Source organism: Schistocerca piceifrons, chromosome 3 (genome assembly GCF_021461385.2).
Source record: "Schistocerca piceifrons isolate TAMUIC-IGC-003096 chromosome 3, iqSchPice1.1, whole genome shotgun sequence".
Taxonomy (NCBI): Eukaryota; Metazoa; Arthropoda; class Insecta; order Orthoptera; family Acrididae; genus Schistocerca; species Schistocerca piceifrons.
In genome coordinates, this window is record NC_060140.1 from 743,595,391 (window position 1) to 743,615,611 (window position 20,221).

Consider the following 20,221-nt stretch of genomic DNA (forward strand, 5'->3'; position numbering starts at 1 on the left):
TATCCCACATATTTTCGAGTGGAGACAAGTCAGGTACACTGGCGGGCCAGGGGAAAAAGCTGACATCCTGTGACACCAAGAAGGTGCATGTTCATGTGGTCGAGCATTGACTTGCTGAAAAATGTGTCTGGGGTGTTGTACACAAAAGGGTATGGCTAAAGGTCGCAAGACATCATTCACATAGGTCACACGGTCACAGTGCCCTGGAAACGCATCAACTATGATTTGTGGTTGTAATCAATAGCATCCCCACACCGTGAGTTGGCACTGTATGTCTTGTGCGAATGCAGTCATTGTGATGCCGCTCCCAACCAAAATGCGGCCATCATTTTCAAGCAAACAGAACCTGTATTCATCCGCAAACACTATCTTATGCCATTCCTGTCCCCAGTGACATCATTCCACACACCAATGCTGTCTAGCATGTATCTGCACATTAGTCAAAGGTTAGTGAAGAAGTGAATGATGTGCACATAACCCATGCCATAATAAATGGTGATGGGCTGCCACCCTGATAATGTACGATGTGTTAAACTGTTCCACTGTCCTACAATACCATCATTCTGCGCACACACACACACACACTCACACACACACACGCATGTTGCACTGTTGAAACACTTCATCCCATACAAGCAGCAATTTCCCAGATAGATGCATCACATTCTTTCATGCTAGTAATGCACCTTCTTTCAAACTCACTGATTTGATGGCATGGTTCGTGCATACATCTGCAAGGCATCCTGCACATCTTGGCTCAAGTCACACTGATCCCTTACCTTTGGTTTATAGTGACAACAAGAGCCACAAGCACATTTTACCAGTTTGTTTTGTTGCACCGCAGTATCGATGTTGATCTTGAACCAGCGGGTCGGCATGATTCAAAAGCTAAACATTTCTGCAGAACACACTAGTCTACATGTCTTGCAAATATGAAAATTCTATCTCTAATCTTTCAAGGTGTTCTGTTTTTTCTGAACACGAGTGTATTAAGATGATCATTCGTCCCTATGCAGGTGGGCGCCAACAGGATATTTTCACTCTCTGAGGAGAAAGTTGGTGATTGAAATTTCATGAGAAGATCCTGCTGCAACAAAAAACACTTTTGTTTTAATGATTGCCACCCTAATTCATGTTTCATTCCATGGCGATCACCCCCAATTTCGTGATAGTACAAAACAAGCTACTCTTCTTTGAACTTTTTCGATATCCTCTGTCAATTGAATCTGATGTGAATCCCCCACTGCACAGCAGTACTCCTGACGAAGATGGGCAAGTGTGATGTAAGCAGTCTCGGTAGTAGACGTGTTGCACTTTCTAAGTGTTCTACCAATAAATCAAAGTCTTTGGTTTGCTTTACCTGCAACGTTATCAATGTGATCATTCCAACTTAGATATTAAAATTATGAATACTTAAGTATTTGTTTCAATTTATAGCTGTTAGATTTGTGTGATTTATCATGTTACCAAAAATTTAGCAGGTCCCTTTTGGTACTCCTGTGGATTAATCCCTGTTCCATCATGATGTTCCCTATTTGCTCATGATTATTTGTTGCTACGAGGTGACGTATGTTTTCACAACCATTTACATTTCAAGTGGCCTACTGAACTAATTGTCCAAAATAATTTTCTGAGAACACATTCAGAATGATTCTGGATGATGTTTTTGCCTACCTCTAACTTTAAAAATGTGTTTTTGCCAACATATCAAGGGTAGATTGAAGGTCCTCACCAACCATAATTATATGAGTGGGGGTACCTATTTCAATTGAGACACAAGTTTACTTTGAACGGTATCATCTGAGTCAGGGGTGGGGGGGCAGGGAGTCTATAAAAGGAGCCAATTATTAATTTAATCCTACCCATACTCACAGGAACTATCTACTTCAATTCCAACTACAAGATAAACTACTACTTACACCAATAAACACTCCTCCACCACCAGCCGCAGTGGCCGTGCGGTTCTAGGCCCTTCAGTCCGGAACCACGTGACTGCTACGGTCGCAGGTTTGAATCCTGCCCCTGGCATGGATGTGTGTGATGTCCTTATGTTAGTTAGGTGTAAGTAGTTCTAAGTTCTCGGGGGCTGATGCCCTAAGATGTTAAGTCCCATAGCTCTCAGAGCCATTTGAACCATTTTTGAACTCCACCACCAACTGTATTGACCTGTTAAGTAGAGCCCAGAACCAAACCACCCCATGACTCAAGTTGAGAAATCTGCAGCCTACATGGTCACAGAACCATCTCAGCCTCTGCTTCAGACCTTCCATTTGGTTCTGTACTAAAGGACCACAGTCAGTTCTGTTGACCATGCTACAGATGGTGAGCTCCATCATCATCTCGCAAGCAAGACTGGCAGTCTTTACTACTTCAGCTAGCTGCCTGGAACCAGAGAGAATCTCTTCCAATTCAAAGTGACACATATTATTAGTTCTGACATAAGCCACCACTTGCAGCTGGCTGCACCCTGTGCTCTTCATGGCATCTGGAAGCATTCTTTCCACATCTGGAATAACTCCTGCTGACATTCACACACGATTCCTATCCTTCCTTGGCAGCCATAGACCTAAGGGGACCCATTATGCACATAATGTTGAAGCTCCCAGCTACCACTAAATCCTTCCTCTGTGAATGGGCAGACCCTGCAGGCTGAGAGGCTTCCTCTGGAACAGTGCAAGTGACTTCTTCTGGCTCAGGGCCTTTGTCAGCTGCAGATATACCCGAAATCTGTTCGACAGATGAGCTGGGATGGCACTCCGATCAGCTCCCTGGTAAGTCTTTTGCTGCCTGCCTCTCCTTAGAGCAAACTCCCACTCGACCATGGGTGAGAGGTCAACTTGAAGTGCAAGCAGTACCTGGGGCGGTCACAGTAGTGGACCGATCAGGGGATACATGGGATATGGTGGACATCCCTGGATCCGTAAGTCCACCCCACCACGATGCCCACTGGCACCATCCTCAAGCTGTGTGACCAAAGTCAACACCACCTGGAGCTGTGGGTGGAGGGTCACCAACTAAGCTTGTATCCAAACACAGGATGAAAATGATGAGAGATTTGTAAAAATTTATTAATTTCTTCCAGCATGCAGAAAGTTTTTCTTCAAAATTGACCAAAGTACATTACAAACACAATCCAATAAAAATTATCTTCCATCCTGTAATGAAGAGTTGCTTACCAGCATTTTACGCCAATGATGGTATTGGGTAAGTGACCAATAAATACAAGTCCTAATGCCTATTCCATGAACTGAATGTCAAATTCTTGGTCTCCACACTATTGTAAAGGAAGTTTTGCAGCTATAGCCAGTGGGAGAAAGAAGTCATGGTCTTCAATCAATTTACAATTCTCCTTAGTTTGCTAGCAACAACATTTCAGTTGCAGCAAACAATGACGAGAAGTGTTCACCTCCAACATGCAACAGTTTAACAGTTTTTTTTTATTTTTTTTTGTCAGGCTTTCAACATCTGTGGGCCCACACATTGTTTTTCTCATGGCTTTATACTATATGGTAAAGTTGTCATCAATCTGACTGAAGGTTTAAACTCCACACTGATTTACAACGCAATGTCCATTGAGGACGGTATACACTTTCCTTCCTCTACCCTTTGAACTTACTTATTGCACTGCAATCTATTGAACATTTTCTCCACTTCCTCAAATGTGATCCTATTTCCATCATCATTCCTATCCCATTGTACATCGAAATCAAACATTACTGATCGTATTTTCACCTACATTGAGCAACTCTACACAATATTCCCTCCATCTGCCCAAGGCATCAACAAGATTCACCAGCAGTTTTCCTGACCTGTCCAAAATACTTGTCATTTCCTTCTTACCTCCCTTTCGAAGCCTGCTAATTACACTCCAGAATGGTTTTCCAGCAGCTTGACCCAAAGTCTCCAACCTGTTTCCAAAGTCTTCCCAAGATTTCTTCTTGGATGCTGCAGTTATCTGTTTGGCTTTGTTTCTTTCTTCAACATAACTTTCTCTGTCTACCTGAGTTCTAGTATGTGGCCATTTTTGATACACCTTCTTTCTCCTTTTACAGGCTGCCTTGACTGTGTCATTCCACCAAGCTGTTTGCTTCATCCTACCTTTACACACTACTGTTCCAAGACATTCTTTAGCCACTTCTAGTACTGTGTCCCTGTACCTTGTCCATCCCTTTTCCAATTACTGTAATTGACTACATTCAACTAACTGGTACCTTTCTGAGATTGCTGTTATGTACTTGTGCCTGACTTCCTTATCCTGAAGTTTCTCCACTCTTATCCTCCTACATATGGGCCTGACCTCCTGCACTTTCGGCCTCACAATCCCAATTTCACTGCAGATTAAATAATGATCAGTGTCATCAAAGAATCCCCTGAATACACGTGTGTCCCTCACAGCCTTCCTGAATTCCTGATCTGTTATTATATAGTCAATGACAGATTTGGTTCCCCTGCCTTCCCAAGTATACCGGTGAATGTTCTTATGTTTAAAAAAAGGAGTTTGTGATTACTAACCCCATACTGGCACAGAAATCCAAGAGTTGTTTCCCGTTCCTGTTGGCCTCCATATCCTCTCCAAATTTACCCATAACTTTTTCATACCCTTCTGTTCAATTTCCAATCCTGGCATTAACCCATTAAGTCCCAAATTAATTTTTTTTAAATTGAATTTTTTATTCCTTAATTATAATGTACATAGTGTATGAACCACAATATGTACAAAAATAGCCAAAGAATATTTATACATGCTGATATAATGACCTTACTCAAAATAGGACACTGGGATCTAACAATATCGTATAGCATACTAAACTGTATTCAAGTCTTAACTATTTATTTCTTGTGAAAACACTTGACACAGTGTTACACGGCATTTAACACAAATGTTTTTGGTTTCCCATTGCATTTAGCTCTTACACATCTTCTTTGCGTGCTTGTTTTGCCAATCATATGACCAATTCCATCAAACCTGATGTCTGGTATCAACTTGATGGGTATTCCGTTGGACGTCCAATATTCGGTCTTCCAGTGTCCAATTTCAGGTTCGTAACTGTAACAGCACGTCTGAAATCCAGTAAATCCAGTGCATTTTTCCCACGTACTAGTCTGTAGAAGAGCCAGGCATTTACGAGGGCCATTTCCAGCATACGTGTAAATAGGACCCAGTACCATTTTTTCCCTCTAATTACTGTCACATATTTTTCTACTAACAAGTCATGGTGGTCAAAACCTCCCATGTACGCATTATACGACTTCAAAACGGCAGGTTGTTGCACTTGTGTCTTCTTACTTGCTTGTCTACTGTACCGCATAGCTGCTCCCAAAGGTTCAACTTTGTCAAAATTTGTACCAATTGTAACGCATCTGTTGTCATGCCATTGAACAAATAAGACTTCACCATTCCTGTCGAACTGGTAGTCATAGTTTCCTTGAACTGTCTTTTTTTCAGTTCGTTGCTGCTCAGTAGTGGACAGTCACCAACTCGATTCTCTCTGACCGTACCAGTTGCTCGAAAACCCAAATTTTTCAGATGAATCGGAAGATCTCTACTAGTGAAGAAATTGTCAAAGTACACACAATGATTCTCGGGTTTTAATGCAGTCCAGCATGTTTAGGACTACTCTTGATCCCAATAGTAGGTCATCCCTTGCAGTATCTTCTGGATCCTTTCCACAGTATAAATCAAGTTTGAAACAGTAGCCACTTGCTCCACAAAGAGAACACAACTTATAGCCAAATCTAATAGGCTTGCCTCGGATAAACTGTTTCAGCCCACTTTGTCCATAGTATTTGACTATCATTTCGTCAATTGACAAATTTTCCTCAAATATTTCAAATTTTTGAAAAGATTCATTTATAATTTTCAAGAGAGATCTAATTTTGAATGCGCGATCATGTTTGTTTTCAATGGCTAAGTCATTATCTTGAAAATGAAGCAATGTTTTCAACTTCTGATATTTATTCCTTGACATAGCTGTCTTTATAATTGGTATGCCAACATCTTCATCTTCAGACCAGTATAGCTTCTCATCAGGGAGCTTATGGTAGCCAGCAAAAAGAAGAAATCCGACAAAGACCTTCACTTCTTAAACTGTGAGGATAAAATCCTGCATATTCTTCATATTTACTGCATATATCACAGTTTCTTTCATTATGAACTTGTATATGTTTTCGTTCATCAGTTCTTCAAACATCTCCTTCGGAGTCAAGGAAGGAAGTTGTTCCTTCAATTCCTCTCTCTCTGTGCTGATGTCATGCTCACTAGTTTCAGATAGCTTTGTATAAACTGGAGGTGTATTTTTCCAATTGCTTTTCTCATCAGTAAGACATCTCTTCTTCAATTTACTTCTGGAAACTTGGGATGTACTTGGCAGTGAAGTTTCTTCGTTATTCTCTGATGCAACATAATGTAATTCAATAGCCCCTGGCACAGCTGAGACTTCCACGGTTCCAGCAACATCGTCTGGACCTTCTTCTTCGTCGGCCATACAGTCTACTTCAGGAGAACATACGGTGATATCAATATGGTCCTGATCATCTGACACCGCATTATAGAATGCGTCACTGCATATTATTTCTTCTATTTCTTTGTTAGTGAGGTGTCTATCTCATCTGAAGGCCATTATAATCTATATAAAATGAAATAAAATTTAATAAAATAAAGTGAAATGAAAGAATAATACATTAGCACAAACTGCACTAAATGGAATGTGTAAATACCTCTGTCCATCTGGAACTGTATTATTTACTAATGGGTAACATATTCATAAATATACATAATACACTCTAAATTTCAAAGTAACTTCAATAAAAAACACACAAACAAATTTCAAGCTTTCGCAACCCACAGTTGCTTCATCAGGAAAGAGGGAAGGAGGGGGAAAGACGAAAGAATGTGGGTTTTAAGGGAGAGGGTAAGGTGTCATTCCAATCCCGGGAGCGGAAAGACTTACTGTAGGGGGAAAATGGGACAGGTATACACTCGCACACCCACACATATCCATCCGCACATATACAGAGACAGGCAGATATATGGCCTTTATATGTCATGCTCACTAGTTTGAGACAGCTTTGTATAAACTGGAGGTGTATTTTTCCAATTGCTTTTCTCATCAGTAAGACGTCTCTTCTTCAATTTACTTCTGGAAACTTGGGATGTACTTGGCAGTGAAGGACAGGTATACACTAGCGCGCACACACACATATCCATCCGCACATATACAGACACAGGCAGACATATGTAAAGGCCATATGTCTGCCTGTGTCGTTACTTACCTCAGCAACAAAATCTGGTAAAATTACCACATTCTAAAAAGAAAATACATCAGCAGTAGCAGAGTTTCATATTCGAACGTGCTGCAAAACAAATAACTGAAATGATAACACCAATTCCCAGTGTCCTATTTCGAGTAAACAAACTTTTTTAACAATGGAAAACAATGAATATAACTCCAATTGAGCTAACAATGCAAGTGGTTTAAAAGACACATTGTTGACTATAAATAATCACAAAAAGATCTTTGCCACATATTTCAAATATTACTAAATTGTCGATAAAGTAAATACCTGTAATAACGAAAAGTGTGCCTTAGTATTCAATAATCAATTAATGGTAGGATTTATTGCTTTTAATTTCCTGTAAGCATACATTTGTTATAAAAAGCATCAACAAATGATGTAGAACAGTAATAGTTGCAAATTAATAATTTATTGTGTATTTATAAATAAATATGTGCTCTGTCCTCAAAATAGGACACTGGTACTAAATGAGTTAAAATCACCCATGAGCAGAACACTGTCCTTGTCCTTTACTCTAACAACTACATCACTGAATGCATCATAAAAACTATCCATCTTATCTTGATCTGTCTATTCACAATGCGAATATATTGACACAATCCTAATTTTCTTGCTAGACACTGTCAAATCTATCCACATCAGTCGTTTGTTTACATACATTACTGCAACTACACTGGGTTCCATTTCTTTCCTGATGTAAAGCCCTACACCCCATTCTGCTATTCCTGCTTTGACTCCTGATGGGTAGACCTTGTATTCTCCCACTTCCTCTTCTTTCTCACCCTTTACCCGAATGTCACTAACAGCTAAAACATCCAATCCCATCTTACTTGCAGCCTCTGCCAGCTCTACCTTCTTCCCAGAGTAGCCCCCATTGATATTAATAGCTCCCCATCTTGTTACCATTCGTTTGCCGAGTCGTATCTTAGGAATCCCTGGTTTGTCAGTTAGAGGTGGGACTCCGTCACCTCCAAAGGTCCGAGGCATTTTGCTCTGATTGTTGCCAGTATCATATTGAAAGTACCAGGGAAGCAGGTTGCTAGCCTTACTTGCACCAGGTCCCATTGAGTTTTACACCTAACGGTTGAGGGACTAACCGGTAGATTTGGTAGTCTTTGCCGTCTGAGCACAAAGGTGACCACGACTCAAAATATCTCCGAGATGCCCACCCTTATTCCTAAGTAACTGGTATCCCGACTATCAGGACCGCTTACTTGGCCACTCATACGTTGCTCGTGGTTCATGAACTAGGACATGACAACAGGAACCCACACTATGATGGTGGTGGTGGTGGTGGTGATGATGATCTATATCAAGTAAAGTTTCATTTGGTGGTGGTGGTGGTGATGGTGGTGATGATCTATATCAGGTAAAGTTTCATTCACGTACGAACATTATATTTTCAAGTTCATTTTTTGCATAAATGTTAATGGATGCTTGATAATAGTGCCCTAGGTGTCAATGAGTTCCAGTATTTAGTTAATAACTTACTTGCTCCGCAGATCAAATTCACAATAAAATTTATGATTTGGAATGTGACAACAAAACAAACATTAAACACTTATACAAATTTAAACAAATAAATAATATTTTTATGGCTGCAAGCTGGCATTTACAGCAACTGAAATGGTCACAAGCTCAGGAGAGGCACTGTGGGCGATGTGCTGCTAGGAAAGGCACTCGCATTGGTCGTCTCCTGCCACATCCCTTTAGTGCCAAATTTCGCGACACTGTTCTAATGGATATGGTCATCGTATGTCCCACATTGATTTCTGTGGTTATTTCAAAACATTGTTTGTTTGTCTGTTAGCAATAACAACGCTACGTGGTCACTACTGCTCTTGGTGGTTACACGCAGGCTATCAGCCACTGCACTGTCCATGGTTAGGGTTTGTGTTGTCTTAGTCTTCAGTCCAAAGGCTGATTTGATGCAGCTCTCCATGCTGCTTAAGTCTACTCATCTCTGAGAATCTGCTGCAACCGACATCCCTATGAATCTGGTTACTGTTTTTATCTCTAGGTCTCCCTCTATGGTTTTTGTCCCCCTCCCCCCAAGCTTCCCTCTAGTACTTAGTTGGTGACCCCTTGATGCCTCAGGATGTGTCCTATCAACCTGTCCCTCCTAGTCAGGTTACGCCACAAATTTTTTTTCTCTCCAATACAATGTCTCCTTATTAGTGACATGATCCACTCATTTAATCTTCAGCATTCTTCTGTAGCACTACATTTCAAAAGCTTCTATTCTCTTCTTCTCTAAACTGTTTATTGTCCATGTTTCACTTTCATACGTGGCTACACTCCATGCAAATACTTTCAGAAAAGCCTTCCTGACATTTAAATCTATATTTGATGCCAACAAATTTCTCTTCTTCAGAAATGCTTTTCTTGCCATTGCCAGTCTATATTTTATATCCTCTTTCTTGACCACCATTAGTTATTTTGTTGCCCAAACAGCACAACTCATCTACTACTTTAAGTGTCTCATTTCCTAATCTAATTCCCTCAGCATCAACTGATTTGACTACTTTCCATAATCCTTGTTTTGCTTTCATTGATGTTCATTTTATATTCTCCTTTCAAAACACTGTCCATTCCGTTCAACTGCTCCTCCAAGTCCTTTGCTGTCTCTGTAGGCGAACCTCCCAAGTTTTTCTTTCTTCTCCCTGTACATTAATTCCTACTCCAAATTTTTCTTTACTGCTTCTTCAATGTACAGATCGAATAACATCGGAGACATGCTACAACCCTACCTCACTCCCTTCTCAATCAATGCCTCCCTTTTGTGCCCCTTGACTCTTATAACTGCAGTCTGATTTCCGTACAAGTTATAAATATCCTTTCACTCCCTGTATTTTACCCCTGCCACCTTAAGAATTTGAAAGGGAGTAATCCAGTCAAAAGCTTTCTCTAGGTCTACAAAGGCTGTAAACATAGGTTTACCTTTCCTCGACCTATCTTCTATGAGCAGCTGTAGGGTCAGTATTGCCTTGCATTCTCTGGAAACGGAATTCATCTTCCCGAAGGTCTGCTTCTGCCAGTTTTTCCATTCTTCTACAAAGAATTAGGGTTAGTATTTTGCAGCTATAACTTATTAAACTGATAGTTTGGTAATTTTCGCACCTGTCAGCAACTGCTTTCTTTGGAATTGGAATTAGTATACTCTTCTTGAAGTCTCATGGTATTTCACCTGTCTCATACATCTTCCTCACCAGATGGAAGAGTTTTGTCATGACTGGCTCTAGCAAGATTATCAGTAGTTCTAATGGAATGTTGTCTACTCCCGAGCCCTTTTTTCAACTTATCTCTTTCAGTGCTCTGTAAAATTCTTCATACATTATCATATCTCCCAACTCCTCTTCCTCTACTTCCTCTTCCATAATATTGCCCTTAAGTACATCTCCCTCGAGTAGACCCTCTATATACTACTTCCACCTTTCTGCTTTCCCTTCTTTGCTTAGAACTGGTTTTCCATCTGAGCTCTTGATATTCATACACGTGGTTCTCTTTTCACCGAAGGTCTCTATAATTTATCTTTAGGTGGCATCTATCTTACCCCTTGTGATATATGCTGTAAGGATTTATCCTTACATTTGATCTCTAACCATTTTTGCTTAGCCATTTCGCACTTACTGTTGATCTCATCTTTTAGATGTTCTTATTCCCTCTCACCTGCTTCAATTATTGCATTTTTATATTTTCTCCTTTCACCCGTTGAATTCAATATATCTCATGTTGCTCAAGAATTTCTACTAGCTCTTGTCTTTTTGCCTACCTGATCCTTTGCTGCCTTCACTATTTCATCTCTCAAAGCTACCCATTCTTCTTCTGTATTTCTTTCCCCTGTTCTTGTAAATCATTCCTAATACTCTCTTTCAAACACTCTAAAGCCACTGGTTCTTTTAGATTATCCAGATCCCACCCCCTTAAATTCTGACATTTTTTGCAGTTTCTTTGGTTTTAATCAACAGTTCATAACCAATAAATTGTGGTCATGAGTCTACATCTGCCCCTGGAAATGTCTTACAATTTAAAACCTGGCTCCAAAATCTCTGTCTTACCATTACACAATCAATCTGAAACCTTCCGGTGTCTCCAGGTCTCTTCCACATATACAGCCTTCTTTCATAATTCTTAAACCAAGTGTTTGCTATGATTAAATTATGTTCTGTGCAAAATTCTACCAGGCGGCTTCTTCTTTCATTCCTTTCCCCCAGTCGACATTCACCTACTATTTTTCCTTCTCTTTCCTTTACTAGTATCAAATTCCAGTCCCCCATGAGTACTAACTTTTCGTCTCCCTTAACTATCTGAATAATTTGTTTCATCTGATCATACATTTCTTCATTCTCTTCATCATCTACAGAGCTATCTGGCACATAAACTTGTATTACTATGGTGGTTGTGGGCTTCGTTGTCTATCTAGGCTACAATAATGGATTCACTACGTGTCCATAGTGATTTATCCACTTTTTTTATTCATTATTAACATTCTCCAGCATTACCCATATTTGGTTTTCTATTTATGGCCCTGTATCCACCTGACCAGAAGTCCTGTTCCTCCTGCCACTGAACTTCACTAACTCCTACTACATCTACTTAAGCCTATTGATTTCCTTTTTTAAATTTTCTAACCTACTTGCTTGATTAAGGCTCTGACATTTCATACTCTGATCGTAGGATGCAAATTTTGTTTCTCCTGATAATGACATCCTCCTGAGCAGTTCCCACCCGGAGATCCAAATGGGAGACAATTTTACCTCCAGAATATTTTACCCGAGAGGACAGCACCATTTAGCGATTCAATAGAGTTGAGAGTTCCACGCCCCTGGGAAAAATTACAGCTGTGGTTTCCCCCTTTCTTTCAGCTGTTTGCAGTACCAGCACAGCAAGGCCATTTTGGTTGATGTTACAAGGCCAGATCGATCGATCAGTCATCCAGACTGTCACCCCTGCAACTACGCATAGGCTGCTGCGCCTCTTCTCAATGGATACCTCTCCATTATGGTTGCATGTGCAGTACGGCTATCTGTATCGCTGAGGCACACAAGGCTCCCCACCAATGGCAACATTCATGGTTCATGGAGGGGGCTGAAAGATAATGTCTGAAATTTATTATTCTTGGCACACTCTTGTTGCAGTGGATGTCAGAATACTGAATTCCTTACAGATTTCCAAAATCTAATATCCCACGTGTCTAGCTCCAACGACATTTCAACGTTCAAAGTCTTAATTCCCGTCGTGCGGCCATAATCACATCGGAACCTTTGCACAAGAATCAGTTGAATACAAATGACTGCTCCGCCAATGTACTGACCTTTTATACCTTGTTCATGCAATATTACTGCTGTCTGTATATGCGAAGATTGCTTTCCTTCAACTTTTGTCACCTCAGTGTACTTATGAATATCTCTGTTAATGTTCAAACCTTGACTGCTGATAACAAAAGTGATAAGTGAATAAATATACTGAGAGGGCACAGTTAATATTCTCAGCTGTTTAAAGAGATACCTGCATGATGAACACGTGTGAACTTCACACACAATTCAAATTATTTTCTTCTGTGAAATTAGCAGGTGCTTTGTGGAGGGGACTAGGCAGTTGTTTAGGCTACAGGGTCTCAGGAGAAACTACAGGAAAGGCTTCAGTCTCAAAGGATGCAGGGAAAACACAAGAAGATAGACAGACATAGCAAATGTGGGCTTAGCCTTTCTGAAACACACAAATCTTTGCTTTGAAATAAAAGCAAACAACTAAAAGTGTCCTTGTTCCAAAGTGCACATCTTTGTAGATCCATGAAACTAATATTGATGCTGGGCAGTGTTCAATACCATGTTACTACATCCAATACATTGTAACATCCATGTTACCCACCTTGGCAAGCTGTCCACAAGGTGGTGGAGATATTGCCAGTCAAGCCTTTCCCACTCTTCAATGGCTGCCTTCCTGAAGTCATGCAGTGTGTAAGAAGTGTTCCTACCATTATAAATAGCAAGTATCAATTGGTCCTAAGCATGCTCAATGTTCGTGTCAGTAGATATCCCAAGCCATTTCCCCGATTCGTGTGTTCTCGTGCATTATTGTACTGAAAGATGAACCATTCACCAAAATATGAATTGTAGGGCTTGGCAATACGTTGGAGGATCCTTCCCCCAATATTAAACATTGTTCATATACCCCTAAAATAGTGATCAGAGCATTCAAAATCCATACATGACACCACCCCAAAACATGTCTGACCTGCCTCCTTGCTGCACCTGTGGGAATGCATGCCTGAGACATGCCACCGATATTTGGCTGCTTCCATATCTTCTAGGATGATGATCATTGGTTCCAAGTGTTGTCTTGCTCAACTTCATTACAAATATTAGGGGTTGTTTGTAATGGATGGAGGGACGAAGTTGGTCATGTGGAAATGATTATGTACCATCTGTTGACAGAGCTGCCCCAGTTTCCTCCAAAAAATGTTAGCACATAAATTAGCAGGTTTTCTTTGGGGCACCTGTGATCCACAATTTGGAAGTAGTCACCATCAGCTGTTGCTGTTAACTGCAAATGACAATGTTTTGAGTCTCACAGTGGGAACTGAATGTTCATGTGACAACATAGTCAATTTGACACATTGTTACAAATAAACAATGATTTAATTTGCTTTTAATTTTATAACTGTAAAGCTAATATAATAACTAAATAATATGTCCACATTCAACATATACCACAATCTCAGTTATCGTCTTCTATTATAGAATTACATGCAAACGCAAATTCCAAAACAGATGGTTTTTGTTTACATTCAATTACTTTTACAGATGATTGTACCAAACACACTTTAAGTAAGGCAACTGGCATGACAAGGATATTCTCAACTGCTGCTTTTGTCAGTGCTTTGTATATAATTGGCTGGAAATCATTCCATATGAGGACAGGTCAAATATTTTGCAGAATAACTTATGTTGACTAGAGTCTGTAATGCCCTCACAGTACCACATTCTTCTAACCATTATGGCACAACAGAGAACTGCTATTCTCAGTAATACTACATTAAGAACATACAAAAAGGAAAAATATCTCAGAAGAGGTTAAAACCAGTAATTGGTATAATACTCATTAAGTTATTGCCTTTGTCAGTGCACTGACATGACATGAATAGCATTTACATCTACTATTGCTTTAAATTTCCCCTCTTCTGAATGTGCCCCCCCCCCCCTTAAAGAGAACATACACAATATTCGAAGAAGACACCAATCAAGACTGATGAGGCTTTTCAGGCATTTCTCGTAACTTCCTCATATGTCTGCAATCTTCAATTAAAAATCTGAAACAGAAAGAAAAAAACCACATTAGTTCACTTTTTTTTCTTAACACTGAAATACAGCCAACATGCATTGTGTGTGTGGGCATGCACACACATGCATGTGAGCTCAGTATCTGCTGTACTTAATCTTTTTACCTAAATGCTTTGTAGCTAGTTTGATTTTACCTGTGTCATCAGATTTGTTTGCTTCAACAGTAGAGCATGTAAAGGGATATGCATAAGTGTGTGACAGAAATTTCCAAATCCTATCAGTTACCATATGAATGATTATCAAAGTGTAATTATATGAATCATCATGATATTTAATTTGGCTACCTTCTTTTAAGATCATTCACAGGAATATGACTAGGAAACTGTCTAGTTAGATAGCCCTTACTGTCTTGGAAAATATTACCCCACTTCAGAAATAAAAATCTCAGATCTTAGCTGCTGCCATTATTATAAGCATTTGAGTACAGATAGTAAAATTTCCAAGTACAAAAGTTGAGATAAAAAAAATGTTTTTGTACTTTATGATATTTACTATTTGAATATGTCTATACAGTTACATTCAATGCCAACAATTTGAAATTAAAATGCATGAGAGGGAATTGTACCGATTTGATTCCCTGAAGCAAAACAAATGCTGTGGCAGTGCAAGGAACAATAATCAGTGAATAAGAAGTGCTCATATTGATATATAACGTCACTGTCTGCTGGTACAAATGATACCCGTTTAACAATGGAATGACTAAAGGCAACGAGTCACTGAGCAGTCCTCAGGGTAAGTGTTAGAAAGACAGAAAACAAAACTGGCTGAAAGCTTAGCTACAAGTTCAATGCCCCAGGGGCAGACATTGTACAAAAGATTTGCAATTATTCAACCTTCTGTAACAGTCCAACCACCTCTGCAAACCATTGCAAAATGGATAGCATTAGGTTCTCACATTGCACTACATATTAATGTTTTTCCTATTCAATCTGCATATGGATCACAGTAATAATGACTGTTAGATGAATGTGTGTGCTGTAATTAGACTAATCTTGTCTCTCCAGTTCTTAGGCATACAATATATACAAGATTTAGTATATTTCTATATTCCTCACTTAATTCTAGTTCTTGAAACTTTGTGAGATAGCTGGTGACTACCTTGAAGTTACTTCTTCCATTCATGCATGAACTATACCTTTACTCCTTTCATTATACATATTTCAGCCCGGGCATTTGAGTACCATATTAAAATTGAATGTACAAACATGCAACAATGAATTTGTTCTATGGAAAGGAAAGTTTGTAACTCACCACACAGTGAAGGCACTGAATTGCAGACAGGGACAATGAAAAAGACGCTTTAAATATTAAAGCTTTCATAATAAGTTCTCCTTTTGCACATTCACACAAGCACAATTCACTTTCACATGGCCACTGGCTAAGGGCACTGTAACCCAACTGCAAATGCATCTGACAGAGCAGCGGTCTGGTGGAGGTAATGAGGAGGTGTGAGATGGGGAGGAGGAGTGATAGTATGGTAGGGTTGGAGGAAGGCGCTAGAGCTGCCTATCAAAGGGTGCATGGCCTCGGTGATGCAGGACAGGGCTGTTAGATGCAGTGTCAGGAGGCCACACTGGAAGGGGAGGGGGAGGGAAGACATGCACAGCTTCTTATTAGTCATGCCCATGGAGAAAGTGGCATAGTGGATGCATAAATTTTATCTTTCAATATTAGAGAAGGAAAGTTGGGTGAGGGAGCGGGGAGAGGGAGAGATAGTGTGGTGGAGGTGATGGACAGTGAAGTTTAGACAGAGGGCAGGAGAGAAGGTGGGGGCGGAAGGGTGGGGGTTAAGCAGCGGAAAGGAGAGAAATTAAAAGACTGGGTGTGGCGGTGAAATGGCGGCTGTGTAGAGCTGGAATGGGAACAGGGTTGGTTGTATATATAGGGTTGGTTGTCATGCCTAAATAGAATACAGCACAGTGGTTGCAGCTTAGCTGGTAAATCACATGACTGGTTTCACAGGTAGCCCTGCCTTTGACGGGAGAGGTGATGTTGGTGACCGGACTGGAGTAGGTGGTGGTAGGAGCTGCATTCTATGTAGGGATGACAACCAACAAGCTGTCTGTCCGCATGAATGGCTACCGAAAAACTGTGGCCAAAAAACAAGTGGATCACCCTGTTGCTGAACACGCTGCCAAACATGATATCCCTCATCTCAAAGACTGCTTCACAGCCTGTGCCATATGGAGCCTTCCAACAACACCAGCTTTTCTGAATTGCACAGGTGGGAACTTTCCCTGCAATACATCCTACGTTCCCGTAATCCTCCTGGCCTCAAACTTCATTAGTCACTGTCCTCACCCATCCAGCCCCCTCCCTGTTCCCATTCCAGCACTACACAGCCGTCATTTCACCGCCACACCCAGTCTTCTCCAGTCTTTTAATTTCTCTCCTTCGCACTACTTAACCCCCCCCCCCCCCCCCCCCCACCTTCTCTCCTGCCCTCCATCTAAAATGCAGCACTTCACTGTCCATCATCCCCCCCCCCCCCTCCATACTATATCTCCCCCTCACCCCCTAACCTCCTCCTTACCCCCATCCAGTCGCCACTCCAATCATGCGCTGGTGCTACTGCACGCAGTGTGGTTTCAGTTGTCTGAGACTGTGCGTGCGTGTGCGTGTGTGTGTGTGTGTGTGTGTGTGTGTGTGTGTGTGTGTGTGCGTGTGTGCGCGTGTGCACACGCACACGTCGATTGCAGGCCTCAATAGCCGAAAGCCATAATTGTGCGAATCTATTTGTTGTGCCTATCGCGACTCAGCATCTCCACTACATGGTGAGTAGCTGAGTAGCAACTTTCCTTCTCTAATATTGTTACATTCCATCCTGGATTTTCCATTGTTTATTTTATCTTTCTGTTGACAGACAGGACACATTGACACTCTGTGCAAGTATTTGTTACATGTTATCTGCAGGCTGCCTTACAATTACAGCGCAACATAAATATGTAATCGGGTAGTCTTTACATTCATTGTCGTCTTGCCAGTACTTCCAAGATGAGGGTGACTTGTGTCGCTTACAGTTGAAAAGTATTTGTTGTGCAAGTGCATTGTTGCATTCAATCTGATGAGCCGCTTATGGCACATGTGTTGCCCTGGGAGTTAGTAGGTTGAAGTGTCAGTGTCAAAGCTATTTTTATAGATATGTCTGAAGCTGGGGCGGAGTTGCTGAAATCTGACAGTATAAGGACTTCAGAGAATATATAACTGTACAAATGTTGTGGATGTTTTAATCATGAACACTACAGTGGTTATAGTTTAGTTGGTAGATTACACGGTTTCTTTTGCACATGGCCTTGCCTTAGATGGGATAGGAGATGCCTGTGACATGACTGAAGTACATGGTACTGGGAGGATGTATGGGTAAGATCTTGTAGCTTATATCCCTGCAAGGCAAGATTTCACTGCAGCTTTCACGATGAGTGGTCCCTCTCCAACTATGCCAGTGGCCTCACTAAGGCCTTTACTGATCAAAATTATCCTCCCAATCTTGTCCAGAACAGATCTCCCATCAGACCCACTGTCCGGTCACACAAAAGCACTCCTCTCATTACTTAGTACCACCCACAACATGAGCAACTGAATCACATTCTCCACCAGTGTTTTCACTACCAGCCTCCCCCCACCCTCCACCCCCCCTCCCACAGTGATATTCACAGCCAACCAAACCTACACAATATCTTTATCTGTTCCTATACCACCTCTGTTCCAAACCCCTTGCCTCATGCCTCGTAACCCTGCAGTAGACCTAGACGCAAGACCTGTCCTATATATTCCACCGCTACCACCTACTCCAGTCTTGTCACAGGTAACTCTTACTGCTCAAATGCGGGGCCATGTGTGAAAGCATCTATGTGACCTACCAACTGAGCTGCAACCACTGTGCCACTTTTTCGTGAGCATGACAACTAGCAATCTGTCTGCCCGCATAAATGATCACTGCTAAACTGTGGCGAAGAGACAGTTGAACTACCCAGTTACTGAACATGCTACCCAACATGATGTGCTTAACTAGTTCACATTCCATGCTATCTAGATTCCTCTTATCAATACCATCTTTGCTGGATTGTAGGATGTGTGTGATGTCCTTAGGTTAGTTAGGTTTAAATAGCCCTAAGTTCTGGGAGACTGATGATCTCAGATGTTGTGTCCAATAGTGCTCAGAGCCATTTGCTGCATTGTACAGGCAGGAACTGTCCCTACAACACATTCTTTGTTCTCATAACCCACTCACTTATCCTCTCCCTTCTCCCATTCCAGATGTGTAGTATTGGGGTGGTAGCAGGAAAGGGGATAGTTGGTGGGAGACAGAGACTACTGAAAGTTTAGACTATGGGGGTTTCAAGAACTGCCAACAGTTCAGTAGCACAGCTGTCCCGGCTGACTCACAAGCAGGGGGCCCGAGTTCGATTCCCAGCTGTGTTTGAGATTTTGTCTGCTTGGGGACTGAGAGTTGTGTTGTCATCATCATCGACACAAGTCGGCAAAGTGGCATCAAATAAAAAGACTTACCCTAGGTGGTCAAACAGTCTCAGAAGGGTTCTCCCAGCCAATACATCTTCCCCCTCCCCCTCTCCCTTCCACTCCATTGCACAGCCACCTGATGCTGCTCCTAACAGCCCTATCCTGCCCCCACCAAGCCCTGCACCCTCTTATAAGCAGCGCTAGTATCTCGCCCCACCCCTTCTGTCCCTCTCCCTCACCGCCTCCTTATCCCCACCATCCATCTCCACAGAGGCAGTCCCACCAGGGCTTCAGCACCCTGAGACACTGGTCAGGCGTGTGTGTGTGTGTGTGTGTGTGTGTGTGTGTGTGTGTGTGTGTGTGTGTGTGTGCGCGCGCGCACGCGCGCGTGGGGGGGGGGAAGACATGAATGGCATTTTCTACTGCAGAAGGACTACTCTGACAGCTTTAATACTTCAGCAGTCTCTTTCATTGTGACTGTCTGTAGCTCAATGCTAGTTCTATGTTGAGAGCAGCATACTATCCTTTCTATACAACACTGAATTCAACCTTTTCTCCACCCCTTTTTTGTCTTATATGTGTCCTGATGACAGTAACACATGCTAGGTGTTTTGATTCCTAAAAACAAGTTTTTCTGGACAGTTTAATATCTGTAAGTTTCCACAGGTGGAAACAGTAAAGGTAATAATTTGCTGAGGCAAGCTGCAGTACTGTTACAGTGCAGCTGGTCACGGTGTGTGCGTGTGTTTTCTATATGAGGTCTCTCTGAAAGAGGATATTGTCCAGAAGTATAGCACATTTACAGTATCGTTTAAATACCTACTGACCACTCAACACCTTAATTCATTCCAATGTTCGTATTCCACCCATGATTTTCTATAGTATTTATAACTGTTCCTAGGTTCTTTATATTGCAATAACTCTCTCACCACAGATTCTGCCAGGTCTGGCTATTGTCACAACTTTCCAATAAGGCACAGGAACAACACCATCTCACATTGTACATTCCCTATTAATGCTAGCTTACAGTTTCCAACAACTGTCATTTCATGGTAGTAACCTGCATTTCCCAAGAACTAGACTATTAGACCAATGAACACTTCCAACAAGCAGAAACAGAT

General features: G+C 41.3%; 1 protein-coding gene across 2 annotated transcripts in view; it reads right to left on the minus strand.

The window, feature by feature from the left end:
- Window positions 1-13,915: 13,915 nt before the first annotated feature.
- LOC124789656 (post-GPI attachment to proteins factor 3) overlaps window positions 13,916-20,221 on the minus strand; it is a 131,636-nt gene continuing 125,330 nt past the window's right edge. For both annotated transcript variants that reach the window (XM_047257089.1, XM_047257090.1), the window contains one exon: window positions 13,916-14,608. In XM_047257089.1, the coding sequence (XP_047113045.1) occupies window positions 14,539-14,608 (70 nt within the window). In that variant the 3' untranslated portion in view covers window positions 13,916-14,538. The remainder of the gene's footprint in view (window positions 14,609-20,221) is intronic.